The 21,624-nt window shown below is 48.3% G+C and overlaps 1 protein-coding gene across 1 annotated transcript in view; it reads right to left on the reverse strand.

Annotated features, from left to right (window-relative positions):
* ANTXR1 (ANTXR cell adhesion molecule 1) overlaps positions 1-21,624 on the reverse strand; it is a 107,559-nt gene that overhangs the window by 47,993 nt on the left and 37,942 nt on the right. The window contains exons 12-13 of the mRNA XM_032712459.1: positions 21,321-21,399; positions 3,142-3,237 (exon numbers count right to left, since the gene is read on the reverse strand). Coding sequence (XP_032568350.1) covers positions 3,142-3,237; positions 21,321-21,399 — 175 coding nt within the window. The remainder of the gene's footprint in view (positions 1-3,141; positions 3,238-21,320; positions 21,400-21,624) is intronic.

Here is a 21,624-nt window from a genome sequence, read left to right on the forward strand (position 1 = left end):
CCTCCCTGAGATAGTTTTGGAGGCTCATTATTTCTTTGGCTTCTACATTAAAATCTACTTGCTTTACAGCAACATTAAACCTGAGGCTTATGATGGCCTCCTACCCAGAACAATTCCACCCTCGGGCACCTGAACAGCCCCTTGCACACACAGTTACTGCTGGGGGTGTTGGACTCCTCCAGGTTGTGCTGTGCTCAGGAAGGAGGAGGAATGGGAAGACAACCCCTAACTCAGGGAGGCCAAGATCAGGCGTCTGCTGTTCCCCAGAGCTGCTCAGCTCAGGAGGAGTGGGGTCACCCCATTCCAGATGTCTGTGTACTGGCTACCATTCCTGTAAGGAGTCCAGTGGTGGGGATATCAGGGCAGCAGAATTAGTTCTTTGTTTTCTGTAGTTGAACAAACCTCCCAGAACCTTTGGAAAGGTTCATGCCTGCCTCCCATGCTTTTGTAATATCCCCCACAGGTATCCAGGGTAATTTTGCCTGTGCTGGTATCAGGCACAGCAAAGAGTTATTATTGTTCTGAGCTGCCAGGCAACAATTGCCTCTACTGTAAACCGAGTGGTAAATTCCAGACTTCATCCCAGAATCCTTCTGAGACCAATAAACTTGGATACATTTGGAAACAGCATTCCTTTATGGGTGAGTGCCAAGGAGATACTGGGTTCCAGATAAACCTCCAGAGTGAGTCTATTGACTTCAGTCCATTTACTCCAGGGATAAAGCTGGCTTGGTGTCTTTCCTGAAGAACTGACGGATAATAATGACTCCTATTTAATTAAAAAGCATGCCAAGAGGAATTTCAGGGTTTAGAAATGTGCTTGTCACTCAGAAACAAATTTATACTTGGTAAGAGAAGAGTTTGTTGTTTTTTTCCTTCTTCCCCTGGACACATCCCCAGTTATCTCCAAACGTCCCCGGGCTGGGATCCACGGTGATGGCTCCGGCTCTGCGGTTTGGTTATTCGAGGTTCGTGCTGATGCCTCTGGTCTCTTGTGCAAGCCAGTTCCTCTGCCCTTAATTCACTCCTGACAACTGCATTCCTTCCTGTGCCACTTCCAAACCAGGCCAGAGCTCTGCTGGGCTCCCTCTCTGCACACCCCAGACAGGTTGGGCTCTCCTCCACATGGCCTTATCTTTAATTTCACAGAGTTTTTGGGTGAGCAATACACAGTGAGGTATCTCAGCTGCTGATCTACTGCCAAACACACCGGGCTACCCCCTGGAGAGGTGGAAGAGATTTCATCCAGGCTCTTGGAGGAAAATCTTTCCAACAGCTACAGGGATGTGTTTGACTTACACTTAGAAACCATCAGTGAGATAGTCCCCACTCGCAGACCCTGCTAAGAGGGAATGTGGGAGGTAAAGGAGGAGAGTGAGGAAAAGCTTTTATCTACAACAAATTTTTTAAGTACAGGATTTAAATCTGGAAAACATTAAGTTTATAAAGTTTCATGTGGACAGAGACTGCCTCTCTCTGCTGGCCCACCTTGCTTATCTGGACTGTATTTTTCACACTTCACAACCACTGTCCTCACACCGTTCCACCCAGCAGACCCACACTGCCCTCCCAGTGCACAGCTCCATGTCCCCTGCACTGCTGCTTTTATTTATGTCTTTTTCTCATCTGCTTCACCTTTCTCCTGTAACAGATCCTTAACCCAGCAGTGTCACCGAGAGCCTTTCCTCTCTATCCCCCCAGTTCTGCTCCAGTGCAAACATCTGTACAGGGCACATCTCCACTGACTTCCATGCAGATGTGCCAACAAAGGAATTGGCCCAGTTCCTCTGGGAATGTGCCATCTAGTTTAGACAAATAACTCTGAGCAACCTACCACGCTGTTAATGCTTTGGCCAAATTTAGAACCAATCTTTTTTTATTGTCCTGGAAGTCCAAATAAATATTTTTTCCATTCTGGTTTTCTTCTCAGGACAGAGGTGCCAAACTACTGTGAAAAGAAGCGTTTTATCCCCAGCATTTCCAGCCAGGAACAGAAATAGACAACGAAGATTTTTCCTGCTAGATTTCCATCCTTGTTCTGGGTAAATTCATCTCAACACAAAGACTCATCCTTCACTTTGCCTGCTCCAGCAGTGTGGGGGTCCAAAGCTCTCAGAACTGGATTGGACGTTTGGTGCAACATGGTACAAATTTACAACTCTGGGCATGTCATTTGAAATCAAGAATAATGATGGTGACCCAGCAACTTGAGCCAGTTTGGGCAGCCTGAAAAGCAGCATCTGAATCGTTCCACGCAGCCACTCACCAAAACGGGAGTCCAATTCTGCTGACATTTCTACATCCCTAATTCTTGTTCTATATTTGCAGCACAAACAAGACCCAGAGCAGCAGCAGAGCTTCCCTGTATTGTGTGTTCCTCAATAATCAGGATCCTTGCCCTGATCCTCAGAGTGCCAGGGAATGATCAGCAGGGATGGACAGTGCTAGGACAGGTCCTTGCAGACAAACACCAGGGCACGTCTTGAGTCCTGTGATTTCCTTTTTACCTCCCTTGACCTCTTCCTTCTCCCCTGTTCTATCTTGATTTTCCTCTGTCTTTTTAAGGTATTAACCCTGTGATTGTGCTTTTTAACTTCTGTGAAAGAGCCTGGAGATAACTCTCAGTGAAGCACAGTTGTGCTTCCACTGGAACTGTCACTTGAGTGTTTCAAAGTGCTTTCCAGCCATAGTGGGTCAGGAAACAAAGTTAATCTTGCAAAAATTTCCACATTAGAAATGCCTTTTCCTTGCACCTGAGGCAGAACAAGGACTGCAGCCTGGGTTGGCCATGCCCTTCCACAGGAGCCCTCCAGCATGGAGGTACCAACACCGGGGTTAGACAATGCAGAAGAGCCCTTCCTCCCCAACAGGCATGGCAAGGAATACACTTCTGCAAACCCTTTCCATTTTGTGACCAATAAATACGACTGAGAGGCTCCTGACAAGGCCTGGATGTTGGCATCATTGCTGTTCCATGGGTGTGATCCAGAGGCTGGGCAGATGGAACAGAAGCCCAAAGCAGTGCCAGTGGTGGAAGAAATGCTGCCCCATCCTGTGGAAAACTTTGTCCCCTTCCCCCTCATTTCTTACATTCAGGCAACACTGAATTGCTGTTTTCTGCTGATGATTTCTGTCACTTACCACAGTGCAGCAGAGAGGCCAGAACCACCAGAGCAGAGCCAAGGCCAGCAGGAGGAAGAGGATCAACAAGGCAATGGCCAGGATGGTCCCATCAGACTGGAAGAGAAACACCAGAGTGTGTGAGCAGCACTAACACAGAACTGCCTCTCCAAGGTACCCCCCTGTGCACCCTGCTTCCAGGGACATCCCATTCTCCATTTATTGTAATTTTAATGACAATAATTATCAATGCCATACTCCATTTATTTATCAGACAAAATGCAGTTTTCCTCTCTCCTCACACATCAAATGTGGCACCTGTCCCTCCCCCCACCTCACTGCAACGAGGCCCAGAGCTCTCCTTCACTTCATGGATTTTGCCTTGTTTTTCTGGACCTCCCAGTTACATAAAACATTTAGTTCAGATTAAAACTAATGTAACATTCATCAGAGCATTGTGAAGACTGAAAAAAGATTTAAAAAGGAGCTCACAACACAATAATGGAATCATGGAGTGCTTCGTGTTGGGAGGGACCTTAAAGTTCATCTCATTCCACCCCCTGCCATGGGCAGGGATACCTTCCACTAGCCCAGGTTGCTCCAAGCCCTGTCCAACCTGGCCTTGAACATTTCCAGGGATGGGACATTCATCCATCCAACCTCTCTGGGCAATGTTTCACTGCGTTTTAAACATTCTCCTTCTTTGCAACTCTTTTCCCCTCTTGCAGTACAAACTCTAAAGTGATGTTGGCATTAAAGTTGACTCCAAACACAAAACTTGCAGCCAGGTCTCCAAGGTCCCTGACTTGGGTCACCCTGCTCCTCTCAGCAGGGCTGAGCCACAGAAGTTCTGCCACGAGCTTTCCAGGGATATTTGAACACACACACACACCACCCCAACAATCACAGGGAGTTTCCTCCTCAGAAGCCATTAACTCCAGAGGATCCTCTCCTCTCCAGCTGGGATGCTCCCCCCAGTTAAGATCCATGTGCAGTTCTCTGGTGTCCATCAGCACTGCAAACTGCTGCACAGGCCAGCCCACTTAGCAGGCAAAACCCAACGTGCTTCATTTCTTGCTGCTTAGACTCAACCCCCAGCAGCTGCTCCTGTCCTGAGGTGTGTCAGCCTCCCCACACCCTTCCTCCCTAGCACCATCATCCTGTTCCCAGGCCAGCAGGCAGGCCTGACTTCAGGCTCTTGGAGATGTTCCTGATGGCAGAGCAGGCGCTCCAAACCCCCAGCCCAGGGTCAGGATCCCAGTGCCAGACTGAGGACACGGTCAGGGCAGACTGACCTATCGGGGGAGATCTGGGTGCCTGCTGAGCTCACTGTAACTCAGGGGCCAGATGACCTCCCATCATACCAGAGGGGGAGAGTAATGGAAAAGCAACTGGGTTGAGAGCATTTTCCAAGCTCTCTGCTGGTGCAGAAAGAATTTCTGGAGAACTTGGATCAAGACGACCTGATCTTTGACACTTGGAAGAGGTAGTCCACACAGGAGAAGAATGCACCCAAGGCATGTCTGGAAATGGAACTTGGACCCCACCACAAAATAAAAGCTCATTGACAAGACAGAGCTGTACATTTGGGGCTGTTCCTCCAGACAAAGAGCATAAAGGCACATCCATCGTCGGCAAAATGACACTTGCTGATAGTCAGTGCTTTACAAAATGTGATCTTGACTCTTTGCTGCCATGAAATTGTAGGAGAAATAAAGCTTTGTATGTCTAATCATTGTCTGCCCCTTTAGACCCATATTGAAACAAACATTTTGTCATTAAGATATTCTGAAATCAATTTGCAAATATACAAAACAAAGTGGCCTTGTAACTGTTTTCTGGGGATTTTCTTTTTGTTTGTTTTTAAAAATAGAATTTATTTTTACTTTTCTTCCCCCCAAGACAATCTGTGAAGACCAACTTAGGATACCCCAACACGTGTTTCTGCCCCAGCTCTGAGCTGTTCCTGCTGCAGCGAGGCCGGGAGGGAACCCCAGTGAGTCACACCAGGACAGAGCACATGCACACCACAAACCCTGCCAGAATAATCCACAGTGCACTCTCGAACTGCTTTGGGTTTGGTTTATCTTTATTTTGCCAGTTTCTACCAGAATTTAGCTATCACTCTGTGCAATATCTATGGTTTAATATGGCTACAGCTATGCTTAGCTAGAAACTGCCACTCAGCCAAGCTGAGTGATGAACAAGAAGGAAATTCTGCCTGCTAAAAGAGTTTGCAAAAGTTCCTCTGACATTTTGAAATCTCTCTCCCAGTCTTATATAGCTGGTGAAAGGGCTGAAGCATTTCAAATGTCTGCTTTCATTCCTTTCTTTTTAATATTTTTTTTGTTTTGTTTTGCTTTTTTTAAATGAAAATTTGGAAGAACAATACAAAGGCTCATGGAAACACTGACCCATGGAATAATGCAATGAGCTGTGTGTAACACTCAGTGAATACAGGCAATTCAGACCAAGAAAACAACTTTCATTTTAAAAAGAGAATTTTTACAGTAAACTAGAGAATTTTCCATTAAAAAAAAAAAGATCTGTGGAGACAAAGTCCAGATAGTCCCTAAATACACAGTTATCTGTGATCAGTGCTATTGTCCCATGGGGATTCACCTTGACTTCTCACACAGAGATAAAGCTGGTGCTGGTACCCTCAGTGAGATCAATAAGTTCAAACCCCAGCACACCTGAATGGTGACAAAAGCCCGACAGCAAAGGGACCCTCAGAGCTCGTTCCAAATGAAGTGGAAAACTTTGGTACTTCGTTTCCCCACAACTGTTGAAGTCCTGGACAATGCCTGGAGCTGCTCTTTTGAAACACTCTGTTATTTTATCAAGGAGCAGTCATATAAAAAGGAGTGGGCTCTTTACATGCCCTTTCAAGGTTCTCCACATCTGACATACTAAAACTCTGCTGTGTAGACTGTGAAGCAAATGAGCTGGTGGAGAAAGCAAGGCAGCTGTGCCTTGGAGCCTCCTCTGCCCTGCCAGGGTCCAACAAGGCCAACAAAGTGCTGCAAGTACTGCTGGCACTGGAAGTGTAATGGGAAACAAGCTCTGGAAGATATTGTACAAGAGACATGAAGAAATCTGGAGCAGGACATGTTAGAGGCATTTCCTCATTTATTTGGGGGGGTGTACATACATATATGTAGAGAGAGAGGGAATCGTGGAATCACAGAATGGTTGGGGCTGGAAGGGACCCTAAAGACCACCTGGTTCCATCCCTGCCATGGGCAGGAACACCTTCCACTGGACGAGGTTGCTCCAAGGCCCCTCCAACCTGGTCCTTCACTCAGCAGTTACTGTGGAATTTTAGGGACTATGAGAAGCCAGGCTGGGATGGGGGAAATCCCTTGGCCACAAGACAGAACCCTGGCCCAGCTCTTGAACTGCAGGTTCTTCTAGAGACAGAGGAGGGGAGGGATGGCAAAATCTGATCCAGCAACTGTCATGGGCTATTTCCTGAACTCTCCCCACAAACACTGGGATATGTTCCCCCTACAAGGGAACAATTCCCTCCAGGCACACCCTCGATCCCTGGGAAGATCCCAACACAAAGCTCAGGATAAGCTGGGTGGGAGCACATTCCTTTAACAGCCAGGGCAGAGGGATGGCCACTCCACCATGGTCCTGCCACAGAGGAAATGACTCACCCCCCAGCCTTCCTTTGCTGTTCCCTGCTGAGACACTGCCCAAGACCAACCTCCTGAAATTTTGCCCCAGGAAGTTCAGATGCAATCATGAGGTGAGACAAAGCCAAGATGGAATCTATGGTATTCATCTTAGACTTCCTAAATTCTTCTGACACAGAAACAGACACATACCAGTTCATAAACAAGCATAAAATTTCCATGGAATTAAGGCTTATTTTTGAGGGTTTTCCAAAAGATGCTGCTACACACCAGATGGGTATTTTTTGTTGCATTTGGGTTTGTTTCTTGTTTTTTCTAATCTTCTTATTTTTGTTTAAGATTTTATTTCCTAGTTTCCCACCTTACTGCATACATTGGCTATTCCAGAGAGGTACTGTGGAATAACATCCCCAAAGCACACAGAGCCTCAAAAGCTCTGAGTGCTGAGTTCAGCAGTGATGGATGAAGTACTGGGTGTATCCAGTAAAAGTGCTCATGTCCTGGCTGACAAATGAATGTCCTGGGATTTACAGGGACAGGGAGGAGGGCAGTGCCTGCTCCTCACCATGGCAGTAACTGGATTTAGCTCTAAGGGTGTGTTTGAATGTGCTGACTTCACACTGAGCCCAACAGCAATGGACCTCAGTGAAATATGTAAATCATGGAATATGCTGAGTTGGAAGGGACCCATCAGGGTCATTGAGTCCAATCTCTGGCCCTGCACAATCCCTCCCTGTCCCTGAGGGTGTTATCCAAATGCTCCTGGAGCTCTGGCAGCCCTGGGGCCGTGACCAAACCCTGGGGAGCCTGTTCAGTGCCAACCACCCTCTGGGGTGCATCAAGCACCGGCTTTAGTGGGCCTTGAAGGCTGGGCTCAGGATAAGGATTCAGTCCTAACTGTTACAGACTTCACTGGAAGGCCAGAAGCTGTTTGATCTGGTTGTGCACTCACTGCTCCAGCACAGAAAAGCGCTGTCCCCTGTCAGGCAGCTGCTCTCAGAGCTGCAGGCAGCCTGTCCCTGCCCTGTGCTGTGCAGAGGAGCTTGTGGGACCAGCAGAGGAGCTCAGGCTGTGCCACAGCCCTGGGATGTCTCCTCCAGGCAGGCTGGGAGCTGTCACTGCTGTGTCAGGGTAAGGACAGGACCATCAGCACTGGTACCAAGGACTGGGCCCAGCAGGGCTGTGACAGACACACAAACACATCTCACTGCAGTGACCCTGCAGCAGAAACAGCTTCAATAACACTTAGCACTGACCCTGCCCCTAGCACTGACTCTCAGCTGCTGTACAAAGAGCAGAAACAAGGCTGATGTCATTCCACAGACAGGGAAGATATGAATGGCTCCTGTATCCCATTTTCCAAGTAGGAAGAGCAATAACACGTGAAAGCCATCAGAGGGGTCAGTAAGAAAAGGATGAAGTGCTTTTAAAGAGCTTTATGACAATCTTGAGTACAGTTTTGAGTGACCATTCAAAATCAAACAGAGGTTTTCTCCCTGGAGAGAAAAGAGGAACAGTTTTAATATCCTTTAGTCAACACAGGGTGAGGAGAAGGCTGACTCTGTCTCTCTACATCAGAGAGACTCAGGAAGCTTTTGTGAAGGAAATTTTCTGCTGGAGTCTCCTGGGGACTTGTCCCATCACAGCAACAGAAACCAATGTCTATCATTTACTTTATCACACACAGGAATTTTTTTAATATAACAGAAACAATGTGGCCTAATTTCTGAAAGGAAATGAAAAGTCACTGAATTCATTGCTCTGCATCGGATTGGCATCTGTGTGGAGCTACTTGAGCAGGAGCCAAGCTCAGCAGGGGATGGGAGCAAGAAACACCTGTTTGAGGTCACCCAACAAAGGTGCTCTCAGCTCCTTTTCCCCATGTTTACTGTGCTTGACATGAGATGCCCCTCTTGTAATGATGTCTCCCTCCTCTCCTTCCAGAGCTGAAAGGAAGGAGAGCTCGCTTACCAAACACTTTTCCAGCATCCCATGTGATTTGCTTTACAGCCCAGTGCAAGCATGAGCACAGCCTCTCTTCAGCACAGGCTGGACAAACCCAGAGCAGGGGACAACCTTTGTCCTGAAGAGTTCACACTCCAACCAGAGCAGGCAAATACATGGCGGGAAGGAGGAGTGATCATTACACCCTCTGTTACACAGGAAAGTCTCTGGTCAGGGCAATCCTTGATTGCTGTGTTTATCCTTATGGAACGCACTGAACATTTCCTTCAGAAAGAACACTTGGAAATTTCCAGCTAAACAGAAGTTCCCAAGACTTCTGAGAGGCAGATGTGGCAGAACTGATGGCAGAATTCAGGCTTGTCCAGCCCAGGCTTGTGCCATCTGGGATCCTGCATTAGATACAACAGAGTCAGATGGGATAGGTTATGGAAAACCCAAACATGGCATAACCCTGCAGGCTGATGAGGTTTTCCTCTTCAGTTTTATCTACTCTCCTGCAGCAGTGGGGTTCAGTTCTCTCCAGATGACAGACACCTCACCACTCAGAGGTGTTGAGGTCCAAAGGCCTTTGCCCTCCTCTTTTGTTCTCTCTCTCCCTCTGACAGCCCACCTGTTTGGTAAAATGCTCCAAGGTTTGTTCCTATTTCTGATACAAAGCCCCTGAGTCCTGAGTGTCACCTCCAAGAGACCTCCTCTGAACAAAAACAGTGGTAAGACTTCACATCACTGAACATCTGCTCAGGTCTCCCCTAGTCATGTCCTCCTCAGTCAATCGTCAAACTTGAGGTGTCACAATTTTCACAGCCTGGCCACAGGAGCAGCAGAGATCAAAGGCAGCAGGGCCTCTTCACTGAAGGCCTTCAGTGCTCTGACTACAGGTGGGCATCCTCTTCATCACACACGTCACAGGTCACAGCACCTGAGAGGCCTCTGGCTTTGTCCTGGAGGTGAGTGTGGGAGCCTTGGCTCTGTGGCTGGGACATCACAGAATGGTTTGGGTTGGAAGGGACCTTAAAGCCTATCCAGTTTCAATCCCCTGCCATGGGCAGGGACACCTTCCACTAGCCCAGGTTGCTCCAAGCCCCATCCAACCCGGCCTTGGACACTTCCAGGGCTGGGGCAGCCACAGCTTCTCTGGGCAACCAGAGTGTCACCAGGGTGTCACCATCCTTGTATTGAAGAACTTGTTACCAATATCTATTCTAAACTTTCCTTTCTTCAACTTAAGGCCATTCCCCCTCATCCTGTCACTACCTGGCCTTGTGAAAAGTCCCTCTCCAAGTCACACCATGGGCCTGGTATTGGCTGCCACAAAGGCAGAGGCCACCCAAGTGCTGGTTTTGGGCCCCATCTGCACACCCACCTTGCCCTGCCATAGCAGCAGAGCTGAGCCCTCCCTGGCAGGGCAGGTTGGGCTGGAGGTGTTCCTGTGTCACTGAGGAGGTACCGAGGAGCTCCTGCTCTGACCCAGCCACCTCCTGTCCCCAGCACTCATAACTAAACAACAGAACCTTGGAGGTGAAACCTGAGCAGTTACTTTGGTTTGTGCTTGAAGACAGTCATTAACAAGCAGCAGGTTAAATCTATTCCTGGAGGGAAATTGCAACTGGAATTCAAGCAGACAAAATTCTGTGGAATTAGTCTTTGTCAGAACATTTATGGCTTGAGCTGGGTTTATTCCTCAGCCAGGCAGGAAAGGGGACAGCAGGTTACAGCTCTGGAATGTCTTGCCTCCTGCATGGCTGTGAGATTTGTGGCCTTTACGCAGCACTTTCAAACAAATAATCTCAGGAGCAACTTCCTTGGGCTAATGGCACTCCTGTACCCCTGAGCTGAGCAGAGGCTCCTCACAGGCCATCACAGGCAGCTCTCCATGAGTCTGACAAGGCTCAGAACATGCCAGCATGACCCGAACACACACAACAATGCCTTTGGGATAAGTTTCCTTCTGAAACTCAGCTTAAATTGAAATCACGTTTTCAACAGCAAAACATTTCAATAAAATAAACCAGTCAGGTTGAGAGTGCTCTGTTTCAACTTCCCTGGCAGAAGGGGTTTCACTATTAGAAGTGCACACATGTGCAGAGATCCTGGCTCACAGTTCCTAGTTAACTTCACCACTGTCACAGGAACCCAAAGTGTTTCATATTTCCAAATTAAACCTTTCCAAAACTCCCATTCTGTGATCCTGCCCTCACCTGCAATGTACTGCTCTTCTCTGTGAATCCCTCCCTTCCAGCCCAGGGGAACATGGTGTTTGTGATGTGCCAGCCACACTCAGGGCATTCCAAACCAGCCCATGCAGCAATATCAGAGTCAAATAATCTCTGCACATTGAACTCTTCGGGTGACCTGTGGTAGGATAAACACTCCCTGCCCATCATACCTGCAGCAGAAAGCCTTTAAGAGCAATGTCTTCTAGAAACAAACCCGAAATCTTATACCCTGGAGCTCCCACCAGGCATTCATGGCTAGGCTTCGCGAACGAAGATTTGGGAAGGCACTATCCACATTTGCTGCAGGCACGCTGGTGGCTTATGAGGCCAATACGTGACAGACATATCCGATTGCAAAAGGCGCAGCAGAAAGACTCCTTAGATGGTGTATTTTGCAAGACACGGTTCTTTCTGCGTTGCCTTTTTTCCTCGAGAGTGATCCTGCGTGTGTTCTCGAAGGAGACAGCTGCGTTATAGATGGTGTGTCTCCAGGCCTCCCGATTTGAGGCCAGAGTAAACCAGTTATGGTGATCAATATGGCCAAGGCTGAGATGTTGTTTCAGGGAGTCCTTGAATCTTTTCTTCGGGGCTCCTCTCATGTGGCAGCCAGTGGCAAGTTCACCATAGAGCAGGATCTTAGGGAGGCGGTGGTTGGTCCTTCATCCTTGAGACGTGCCCTGCCCATCGCAGCTGCGTTCTCAGTAACATGGCCTCAATACTAGTGACAGCTGCTTGCTCTAGTACAGATGTATTGGTCACATCATCTGACCAGTGGATGTTCAGGATTGTACGGAGGCAGCGCTGATGGAAGCGTTCCAGGAGTCGCAGGTGGTGGCGGTAGATGACCCATGATTCGGAGCCGTATAGGAGAGTAGACAACACTATGGCTTTGTAAACACTGATCTTGGTGCTTTTCTTTAAGTGTTTATTACGCCATACTCTTTTGTGGAGTTTTCCAAAAGCATTATATGCCTTAGCTAACCTGTTGTCTATCTCTCCGTCGATCTTACCATCTGAGGAGATGAGGCTACCAAGGTAATTAAACTGTTGGACTGATTTGAGCTCTGATTGGCCAATGGCGATGTGGGGATGATGGGGGACTTCCTGAGGTGCAGGTTGATGGAGGACCTCTGTCTTCTTTAAGCTGACTTCCAGCCCAAAGAGCTCAGCAGCATCTGCAAAGCAGGATGTTAAACGCTGCAGAGCTGCTTCTGTGTGGGCAACAAGGGCGGCGTCATCAGCATAAAGCAGCTCCCGGACAAGATGGTTTAAGGTCTTGGTGTGGGCCTTCAGTCGCCTTAGATTGAACAGACTTCCATCACTACGGTATTGAATGTAGATACCGTCCTGATCATCGAGGTCTGCTGTGGCCCTTTGGAGCATCATGCTAAAGAAGACGGTGAATAGGGTAGGAGCGAGAACGCAACCTTGTTTCACACCATTCTTAATTAAAAAGGGCTCAGAAAGTGTGTTGCCATATCTGACTTGGCCGTGCTGATCCTCATGGAGTGAGATGATCATTTTAAGGAACTTGGGGGGACAACCTAAACGTTCCAAAATCTGCCACAGACCTTTTCTGCTCACAGTATCAAAAGCCTTGGTGAGGTCAACAAAGGTTACATAGAGACCTTTGTTCTGTTCCCTACACTTCTCTTGCAGTTGTCTGAGGACAAATACCATGTCTGTGGTGCTCCTGTTGGCTCTGAAACCACACTGACTTTCAGGTAGAATTCCTTCTGCTATAGTGGGTACTAGTCTGTTCAAGAGTATTCTTGCCAGGATTTTGCCAGCAATGGAGAGCAGAGTAATACCACGATAGTTTGAGCAATCTGATTTAGTACCTGTCTCCCACCAGGCAGTGCCTCAGCTAATGACACACAGGTCAAGGAAAGTGCTCATTAAATGGGCTCTGCAGCTTCCTAAAGCCTCCACTGATCCCCCAGTGAAGGCCCTCTGACTGCTGCAGCCCCAGGAGCACTGCTCACTGTCCTAATTGTGCAGTCCAGAACAAAGTCACAATTGAAAAAGTTCCACGTTACCACTGAATTACATTTCTTTTGAATTAAAAGAAAAAAACAAACACAAAACCAAGCCTTTGGTGAAGGGTTGTTACTTTTTTGCTACAAATCTTGCTTGATTTTCTAACTTTCTCCTTATTTAAAGGTCAAATCCACCCACTATTGTTTATCTCAAAGGTGCAAATTGCTTCAGTCTTTCAAACTGCCACAGGAAGAAATCCAGGATCCTCAGCTGTAGTGAGGCTGTGCCAGTTCCCACCTCCTTCTGTCAACTGCAAAACCCCTCAAGGTGAGAAGACCAAGTTCTCCTTTTTAGATGACTTTGATGACTTCTGCACCTTTGGAACTGCAATTGAGAGACCAGAGGGGCTCTTTCTATCCAGAATGGTCAGGTCTGCTCCCCACCTGACACCTCATCCAATAATCCAAGCCATTTATTAAGGGTTGCCACCAAGACAATTGGTTCATTTTAAGATAACAGCTTCATTATAAGATAATTGCTTCGTTATAAGATAATCAGCTCTCTGATCTGCCTGTGCAGCACTTCCTCTTGCCCCAGGTTGCTGTCAGGTGCATTAAGCCACTGCATCCATTCACTTCCACATGTATTGTTTCAAGAATCCCCTTTCCCACAGCCAAGGACTGTCCAGGGCCTCCTCCCCTCTTGCTTCCAAAATCTGAGCTCCTCTCCAGGACTGTGGAAGGGCTGCCTGGCATTGGGCTTCACCCCCTGGAGAGCCTCCCCTCCCAGCGTGGGTTTGGAGCTGTAGCCCCTCAGATGAGGGGGGCTGGTATCCCCCTGGTATCCCCCTCCCTAGACAGCAGCCCAGCTCACAAGGGCAAGCCTGGTTCAGGCACTGTCTGTGCCTCCCAAAGGAGTCACCTCCCCAACTGCCCTGACCCAGCATGGCCCTTTTCAGCTGAAAGATGCTCTTTTATGGGCAGAATTCCCCCAGCCCTCGTCCTGAAGGAACAGGATGTGACCTGGGGAGACATCCCCCACGGACTGAGCACATGTGGCAAAGAAAACTGAGTTTCAGTCCTTGCTAGGCCAAGGCAAGTCCAATGTCCTGCCACAGAAATGCTCTCCCAGCCCACACGTGGGGGACTCCTTTGCCTGGTCTTCTTGCAAAGCAGCATGATGTGTTTCTCCCCAGGTGATCCAGGGGGTGCAGGAACATCCCCCGTGACATTCCCTGCTCTCCCAGCCAAGCTGTCCAGGAAGAGCTGGGTTACGCTGTCCCTGCAGCCCTGCAGCTTTACCTACCAAGTCAGTCACTAGTGCAAGAGGTCATTAGTGGTTTTTCCTCTTCTGGGAGCACTTCAGAAAATGAACAAAGACTTATTTCAATTCCCACCCTGGCTTCTCTCCGAGATGCTCCTTCTGCACTACAGAACTTGGCCACAGCCCTCCAGGCAGCAGAGCAGGACTGAATTCCTGCCCCTAAATGTGGCCTTGGCAATTATTTCCTCTCTTGAATGTTCCCTTTCCTGACAACCTTGGTGTGCACCCTGCCCTGGGCACACCTGCAAAGTCATAACACAGCAGCTCACACTTTCTCTCTCTTCCAGTTCTTCAAACTCCTAATCCAGGAACAGGAATAAATCCCTTCCCAATCTCACCAGCCACTACTTGCTGATTCTTCCAGCAGTGGGAAAGCCCTGCAGCAAACACTGCCCAGACACTGATGGATGCACAGTGTTCACACCAACACCTCACACCTGAAATCTGGGGGGTGGGGAGATAAATAGCTGAGGAAGAAGGACTAATTTGTATATTTAGTCCTAGCACTAGTGGAAGCTGAGGATGCTCAGTTCCCATGGCATTTGTGGTCCTGTGCCTTAAATTATTGCTGTTACTAGATGGGTTTTTATGTTTAGCAGAGTAAACTACAGTTCTTAGTACCTTTGACTATCAAAGGTCCACTGACATCAACCATAGAATGAAACTACTTTGTAAACTCTCATCATTAATTATCTGGAGCAAGTCAGATCTGTCAGTGTGACTGCAGGACAAAGGCCAAGTAAGAAGGAATATCATCAGGAGGAAGGGGATGCTTCCCTCCAGAAGGAACATCTGTCTAATTTGAGTCCAGCAAGAGTGATGGATAGTGGTGAGTTCCGTTAACTGAACATTATTTACAACAAAATAGCTCCTTGAGACTCAGAATGGAAGGAGCCAGTTGCTAAACAGATGCCCAGGATACATCCATGAGTCTCCTGAAGAATGTTTCCAAGGGCAGTGTCCTCCTCAAAGCTCAGTCCAAGCAGTCCCAGCTGAATCCAAGGGCTGGAGAGAGCATTTAAATCCACACTGGATTCCTCAGAGGAGAGGCTGCCTTGCCCAAAGGAGCACAGGGGAACAACCCCAGCTTCCCTCTGGGCCGCTGGAATGCCACAGCCTTTAGGACATTCCCTCAGCAGCAGTGCCTTGCCCCAACATGGGTCAGGTCTGTGCAGGCTCTGGGCTGTCCCTGGGCACCTCCTACCAGCACAGAGCTCACCTGGGTGTCCCTGCAGGGCTGTGCTCTCTCTGCTTTAGGGAACAGTGCAGCCTCACTGCCCTCCCTGGGGAAGGAGGGATTCCTTCCCCCCAGGGAGCGTCCAAATGAAAGAAAAACATTACCTTAAAAGGTGCAGATATTGCAAAACCACTTCCAGAGGAATAAATCAGCAACTCCCTGCTGCTTTGGCCGGGGTAGAGTTAATTCCTCCACAGAGCTGGTGTGGGGCTGCATTTGGGATTTGTGCTGAACACAGGGTTGATCACAAGGGAGGTCTCACTATTGCTGAGCACAGTCAAGGCTTTTCCTGCTGCTCACAGCATCCAACCAGGAAGTGCACTGGAGCTGGGAGGGGACACAGCCAGGACAGCTGAGCCCCACTGATATTCCAGACCCTATGGAATTGTGCTCGGCATGTAAGGCTGGTGGAAGAAGGAAGGGGGGACCCTTGGAGTGATGGCATTGTCTTCCCAAGTTACCATTGCCTGTGATGGAGCCCCGCTCTCCTGGAGGTGGCTGAACACCTGCCTGCCCTTGGGAAGCGGGGAATGAATTCCTTGCTTTGCTTTGCTTGTGTGTGTGGCTTTTGCTTGCCCTATTAAATTTATTAAAATTATTCAACCCACATATTTCCTTGCTTTTACTCTTCTGATTCTCTCCCCATCCCACTGAGAGGGAGCGAGTGAGAGGCTGCCTGGGGCTGAGTTACCAGCTGGGGCGAGACCATGACACTGTCCCAGACAAGCAAAGCCAAGAGACAAATTCATCAAGCCCTTGCAGCCAGCTGAGCTCTGTCAGCCCGGAGATGTTGGCATCTCATCCCCAGCTCAGCACACAAACAGCTCGCTGTCTCCAAGCCTTAAGAGCTCTCATTCCAGCCATTCCCCTGCTCTGTTGGAGTAGCTGCCAGTGGTCACACAGACCAGGCCAAATAACACCCTAAATTACACTCATGACAGCTGCATCTTAGTTTAAGTGGGGAATACGTAAGTTAGCGGGGAGCAGGATTAAACTTCTGTCTGCAGCCTCTGATTTACACAGTGTTCCCCCTTTTGCCTCTGGTACAAACACAGGCCCTGTTAGCAGCTCCAGGGGGAGCCAGGCAGTGACCCTTGGTCTGGGGGGTGCAGGGAGCAAAATCTCCGAATGACAAATGGTCTTGGCCCCGCTCAGAGGGCCCAACCTTCACACGCAGCACCCGCCTGGCCTCGGCCAGAGGCTGCATCTGCATTCCAGGACTTAGTGAGGCAAATGCTTTGCCCAACCACAACAGCTCCTGTGTCTGGCCCGTTCCTGACAGATAAATGGAAATCAGTGCATCGTTCCAACCAGCAGAAGCCCTTTGTGTCCCAGAGCTGCTCCCGGCACAGGGTCCTGCCCGCCCAGCCCTGAGGGGACACAGCCCCTGGGGTTCCACCCCCTCAAAGGACATGGTGCCTCCTCTGCCCTGCACCACTTGGGCATCTGTGAGGGGCTGCAGCCCTGAACCCCCGTGGGGACAAGATTAACTGGGGCAGGTTTGCTTTATCACCTCAAAGCAGTGGGGGCAATACCCTGGTGTCTCTGTTTTCCTCTCCTGACAGACAGAACAGGTACATCCTCTGGTACTTCACCTTCCTGAGGGCACCTGCCATTGCCCAGCCAGGTTTTCTGTTAGACTTCAGAGCCACCAAAAACAGCAGCAAAGCCAAGATGGTAAAAACCACACAACAAAAGCACTGCTCCTGAGGAACTCACACAGGAGTGGGAGGTGGAGCCACACTAACCAGGACAAAAAAGTCCCCTCTACTAACACAGGCCTATCTTTTTTCCTCTTTTTTCCTCTTCTTTGACTGCACTCTGGGAATTGAGCAGTCCCATGCAGTTCCTGTCAGTGCCTTTTACCATCTCCAGAAGAGGACAACTCCACCTTTGACTAAAGGCCACCCCTGCACGAGGTCGGGGAGTCACCCTTTGCTCTGAGGCAGCATTTGGGGTTTCAGTTGTTGACTGGGTAAATTCCAGACTGAGACTCATCATAAGGGACTTAGAAGAGCCTCCCACGTGTAATCAACTCTTGTCTCTAAAACCTCATATTGAGAAAGCCTGAGGAAATAAAATAAAATCCCCAAGGCCTCCCATGGCCTGTTCCATCCCTCAGGCTTGAAAAGAACTGGGCCAACTGAGAAGAATTTTGATTATTTTTTTAAGTGGAGGTTGTGCTCCACCTGAGGCAGCTGAGACCACTTTGATGTGGCTGTAAATCTTCCCAAAATGTACTTTAAAATTAAATGCTGAAAGATCTCTCCAAAAAAGCATCTTTACAGGTCTCTCCCATACCTTTTTTTTTTTTTTAGTTAAATGAGAAGCCAATTACTTTTTAACAGTAGGAACTGTAGTGAGGTCACAGGAAAGCCTGGAGACTCACTTTAAAAAAGCAAAATTTAAGCACTTCTAGCAGTTTTATATTGGGAATCTAAACCAGCAATTCCTTGAGTCCCACAGAGAAGGAGGTATAAAGCACATACAGTCATGTCTGTTCTCTGATATTGGAAAGCACAAGCAGTTAACAAAAGGCAGAATACAACAGAACCAACACAGTTCAACTTCTGACACCCCTTGCACTGTTTTTTGGCCTGCAAACCTTGCAGCCTGACACTTTTCAGGAACCACAGACCCCTGCAGCCCAGGCAGGGGAATGCTGGGTATGGAAGCACAGGCAGTCCCTCTGAGGCTGTTTTAATCTGTACATTTGGCTCCTTTAGACAAAACAAAAAACCCAAACCCCAACCAGTGCCCAGAGAGCTCCAATGTGATGCTGACAGGTGTGACCAGTGTAACTCAATGCTGGAGAGCAAGAGAAGTTCAGTGTCTCTCAGATCAAGAAGCAGATTCAGTCAGTCATTCCATGCCTCTGCCTTCCTGACCTTCCCACATTTCCCCCCCTTGAAATGCTGTAGCAGATTTCACACCTCAAGGGGAAAAATTGCAATTAATCTCCTCAGTTTGGTCCTGTGGGGTGAGTTTACCCTGCAGAGGTGTTGTGCACAGACACACACGGGGCCACACAGACACTTCTGCCACGCACTCAGACTGAACCTGAGGGAGCACAGCCTGCACAAAGCACTTTTAACTGGCACCCTCACAAAAATGATGGCACTGTGCAAGGCAGAACATCCCAGTATCCCATTCTCTCATGCCAGTATCCCATTCTCTGCAGGTGCACTCGGTGTCAGGAAGCACAGGGAGCACAGGAGTGGGTGGTGCTCTTCCCTCCTGTCAATCCCAGCAGTCAGGTTACACTGTGATGAGCTTCTTGAAAAGGCAAAGGCCTTCTGATCCCCTGTTTCTTTCCAAAAGGTGACCTGTCGAAGATGAAAAGTGTTTTTTCTCCTAGAGTTTTTACTGCTCAGTAAAACTGACATTTATTTTGCTGCTCATTCCAAGGAGTTTTTAGATATTAACTGAAGGGCAGGAGCTATGCTGGTATAAAATAGCTTTGCCCTACTAACCCATGAGAAACTGTCCAAATTTCCCTACCATGAAAACTTACACTAAAATTTTTGCCAGCTAGGGTGATAAAAATGCTTATTAGACAGTTCAGTGTCTAGGCTCTCTCTGTCCTGATCTTCAAGTACCTACATCCACAACTTAGGAGTCAAAGTCCAGCTGACTCTTCTGACTGTTCATTTTTGGTCTTTCCTTGCCAGGAATGCAGCTGTTTGCTTCAGCTGTGCTCTTAGTTGAATTTTCTTCCCCAGAGAGTCCTTGGAAAGGGGGAGCTGCTAGAACATGCCAGCTATTGCTATAGGGAAAATGGGATGTTTGCAGATTATTTACATGTTGCACAGGAAGGTTTTGTTGTGGAGCTGCCTAAGAAAATAAGTGGCAAAGCTTTCCAGGCCATTGAGACCCTTGCTTTGTTCCTTCTGCCATTAAGCAGCAATCCTGGGTAGCAATGATGACTTTGGGGGTTGAGGCATTTGCAGCACAGCGAGTGTGGCACTGCCACGTTCCATCACTGCCATCTGGGAAGCTTTTTGGAGAGGACACTCCAGACCTCTTTCCAAACCCGATCATTTCTGAAATACAGCACAAAGGGAAACCCAAAGCACTGATTCCTGGTTTGCACACAGGGAAGAAAACCTGGTAACCCTGTGTGTTACCATCCCTTCATTCCCCACCTCTCCAACTCTCCCACTTCAGCTGCAGATCTTCAAACAGACCCAACTTCCAGGTCTGAAATCAATTAAACAAGTCATTTGGTGACATTTTGTCGAGAGGCATTTTCAGGTCTGGAGCTCTTGTAACCCTAATTAAAGAGAGCATTGCAGTCTCAGCGAACAGCATCATATTTCAAAAGAATTTGAAACATAAAACACTACTACAAAGACAAAACATGTGTTTACCCAGGAGAAACTTCCTTGATTAGTGAAGGCTGTGATATAAGTTTCGAAGCAGCCACTGAATTCAGGTTTGGATGCAGGATCTGGGTTTGAATTTTGGCTGCTCAGCTGCACTGCAAATGCAGTTTCACAGTCTAGAGGCAGGGCAGTGCCAGGGAGCACAGGCACTTCCAAAGGTTTCCTTACAGCTATTAAACAATAGAAGAGAAAGAGATATTTCATCACCTGTCATCTACACATGATAATTCCATCTCTGGAAGAAAGTATATGAGGAAGGAATACTTTTTCTCTGAGAATTCTTTCCCAGGTCTTGCCTCATATGAGTAAAATACAGGAAAACATTCCTTGAATTTGCTGACAATGTGCAGATACGTTTTTGCCAGTGAGCAGTGAACTAGAACTAAAAATTAACTACTCAAACTGCCTTCTTTTAAGGCATAAGGAAATCTTTTGTCACTTTTGGAATATAACCCCTCCTGTAAGCTCTGAAAACTGTCTATCTGTACAATCTTGTCCTTGTTGAACAAGGATCAAGTTCAAGTGACACAAAAGACTTTTCTCAGCTGTCGGCTCAGCCTTTGTGGACACGGAACACTTCTGGTGCCCCCATGTTACACAACTTGGCCTTGCCCTTGTTCTGCTCAGGAACACAGCAGGCCTTTACTGGGCAGGGACAAAAGCAGGCTGGGCACAGACTTCTAAGTCTTTCTGGCAAGACTACTCTGGCTTCCCAAAAACTGGTTTAAGTCAGTTCACAGAAGTAAAGCACTGCCTCACCCATGGCCTGTGCCATGACAGGCCTTCCCACAGACAGATAAAGCTGAAGCAGAAAGGATTGCTCTGAGCTCCAAGTGAATTCCTCCTCTACCTCCTCCAGCATGAGACATTCCATGCCCTGTTCCCAACAGCCATGACTCAGCAGAAGCAGCATCTCCAGCAACACTGTGAGTTAGAAATGGTTTCATCATCCTCATTCCAGCAGAGCCTGAGTGCAGCAATTCCCCACTGGCAAGGAAGGATGCAGCCACAAGTCAGCTACTTCAGGGGAGAATCCACCACATTTCTGGCCACCACACTGGTGGTTTCCAGACAAAGGGTCTGATCCCAACTGCCACACTTCTTCCACAATGAGCAGCACCATTGCTGCAGAGGAAACACAGCAGCAGAGCTGCTGCTTGTTCCCTGGGCAGTGGACAAGCAGGCACAGACCCCTCCAGGGCTCTGCCAGTCCCACAGCAGAGGAGGAGTCTGAGGCATTTACCGAAGGCTCAAGAGCTTCGCCATATTGTGGCTCAGAGGATACACAAAATGTCATATTACCAAGCACCAAAAACTCACCTGAAAGGGGAAAACAGGTCCTTCCCAACCAGGCTGACCCAACTGGGCAGCCCTACTCCTGCTGGAACAAACACGTGCAGTTGAGTTCCACCCCCCCGGAATCATCTCAGGCACATGGGTCCAGACTTACACAGTGTGTGCTGGAGATGATGACGGAGCTGGAGATGAAGCTCAGCCCATCGTTCATACTGACTTGAAGAGCTGCTTCCCTGGAAAGGAACCACAAGAACCAAGTCAGGCCAGCTATCCCCAACCCTCTGCTTGACACCATCCAGTGCAACCCAGGCTGCTGATGCTCAGAAGAGCCTTTCGTGCAGGTTAATTCCCACTGGTGGTGCACTTGCCCCTGTGCTCCAGTGCATAATTAATGCCAATTAACACAATGAGCACGAGATAACGTCAGCATTAGATCTGTACAAGAGCAGCAGAACATA

The sequence above is a fragment of the Chiroxiphia lanceolata genome, chromosome 28, assembly GCF_009829145.1.
Source record: "Chiroxiphia lanceolata isolate bChiLan1 chromosome 28, bChiLan1.pri, whole genome shotgun sequence".
Lineage (NCBI taxonomy): Eukaryota > Metazoa > Chordata > Aves > Passeriformes > Pipridae > Chiroxiphia > Chiroxiphia lanceolata.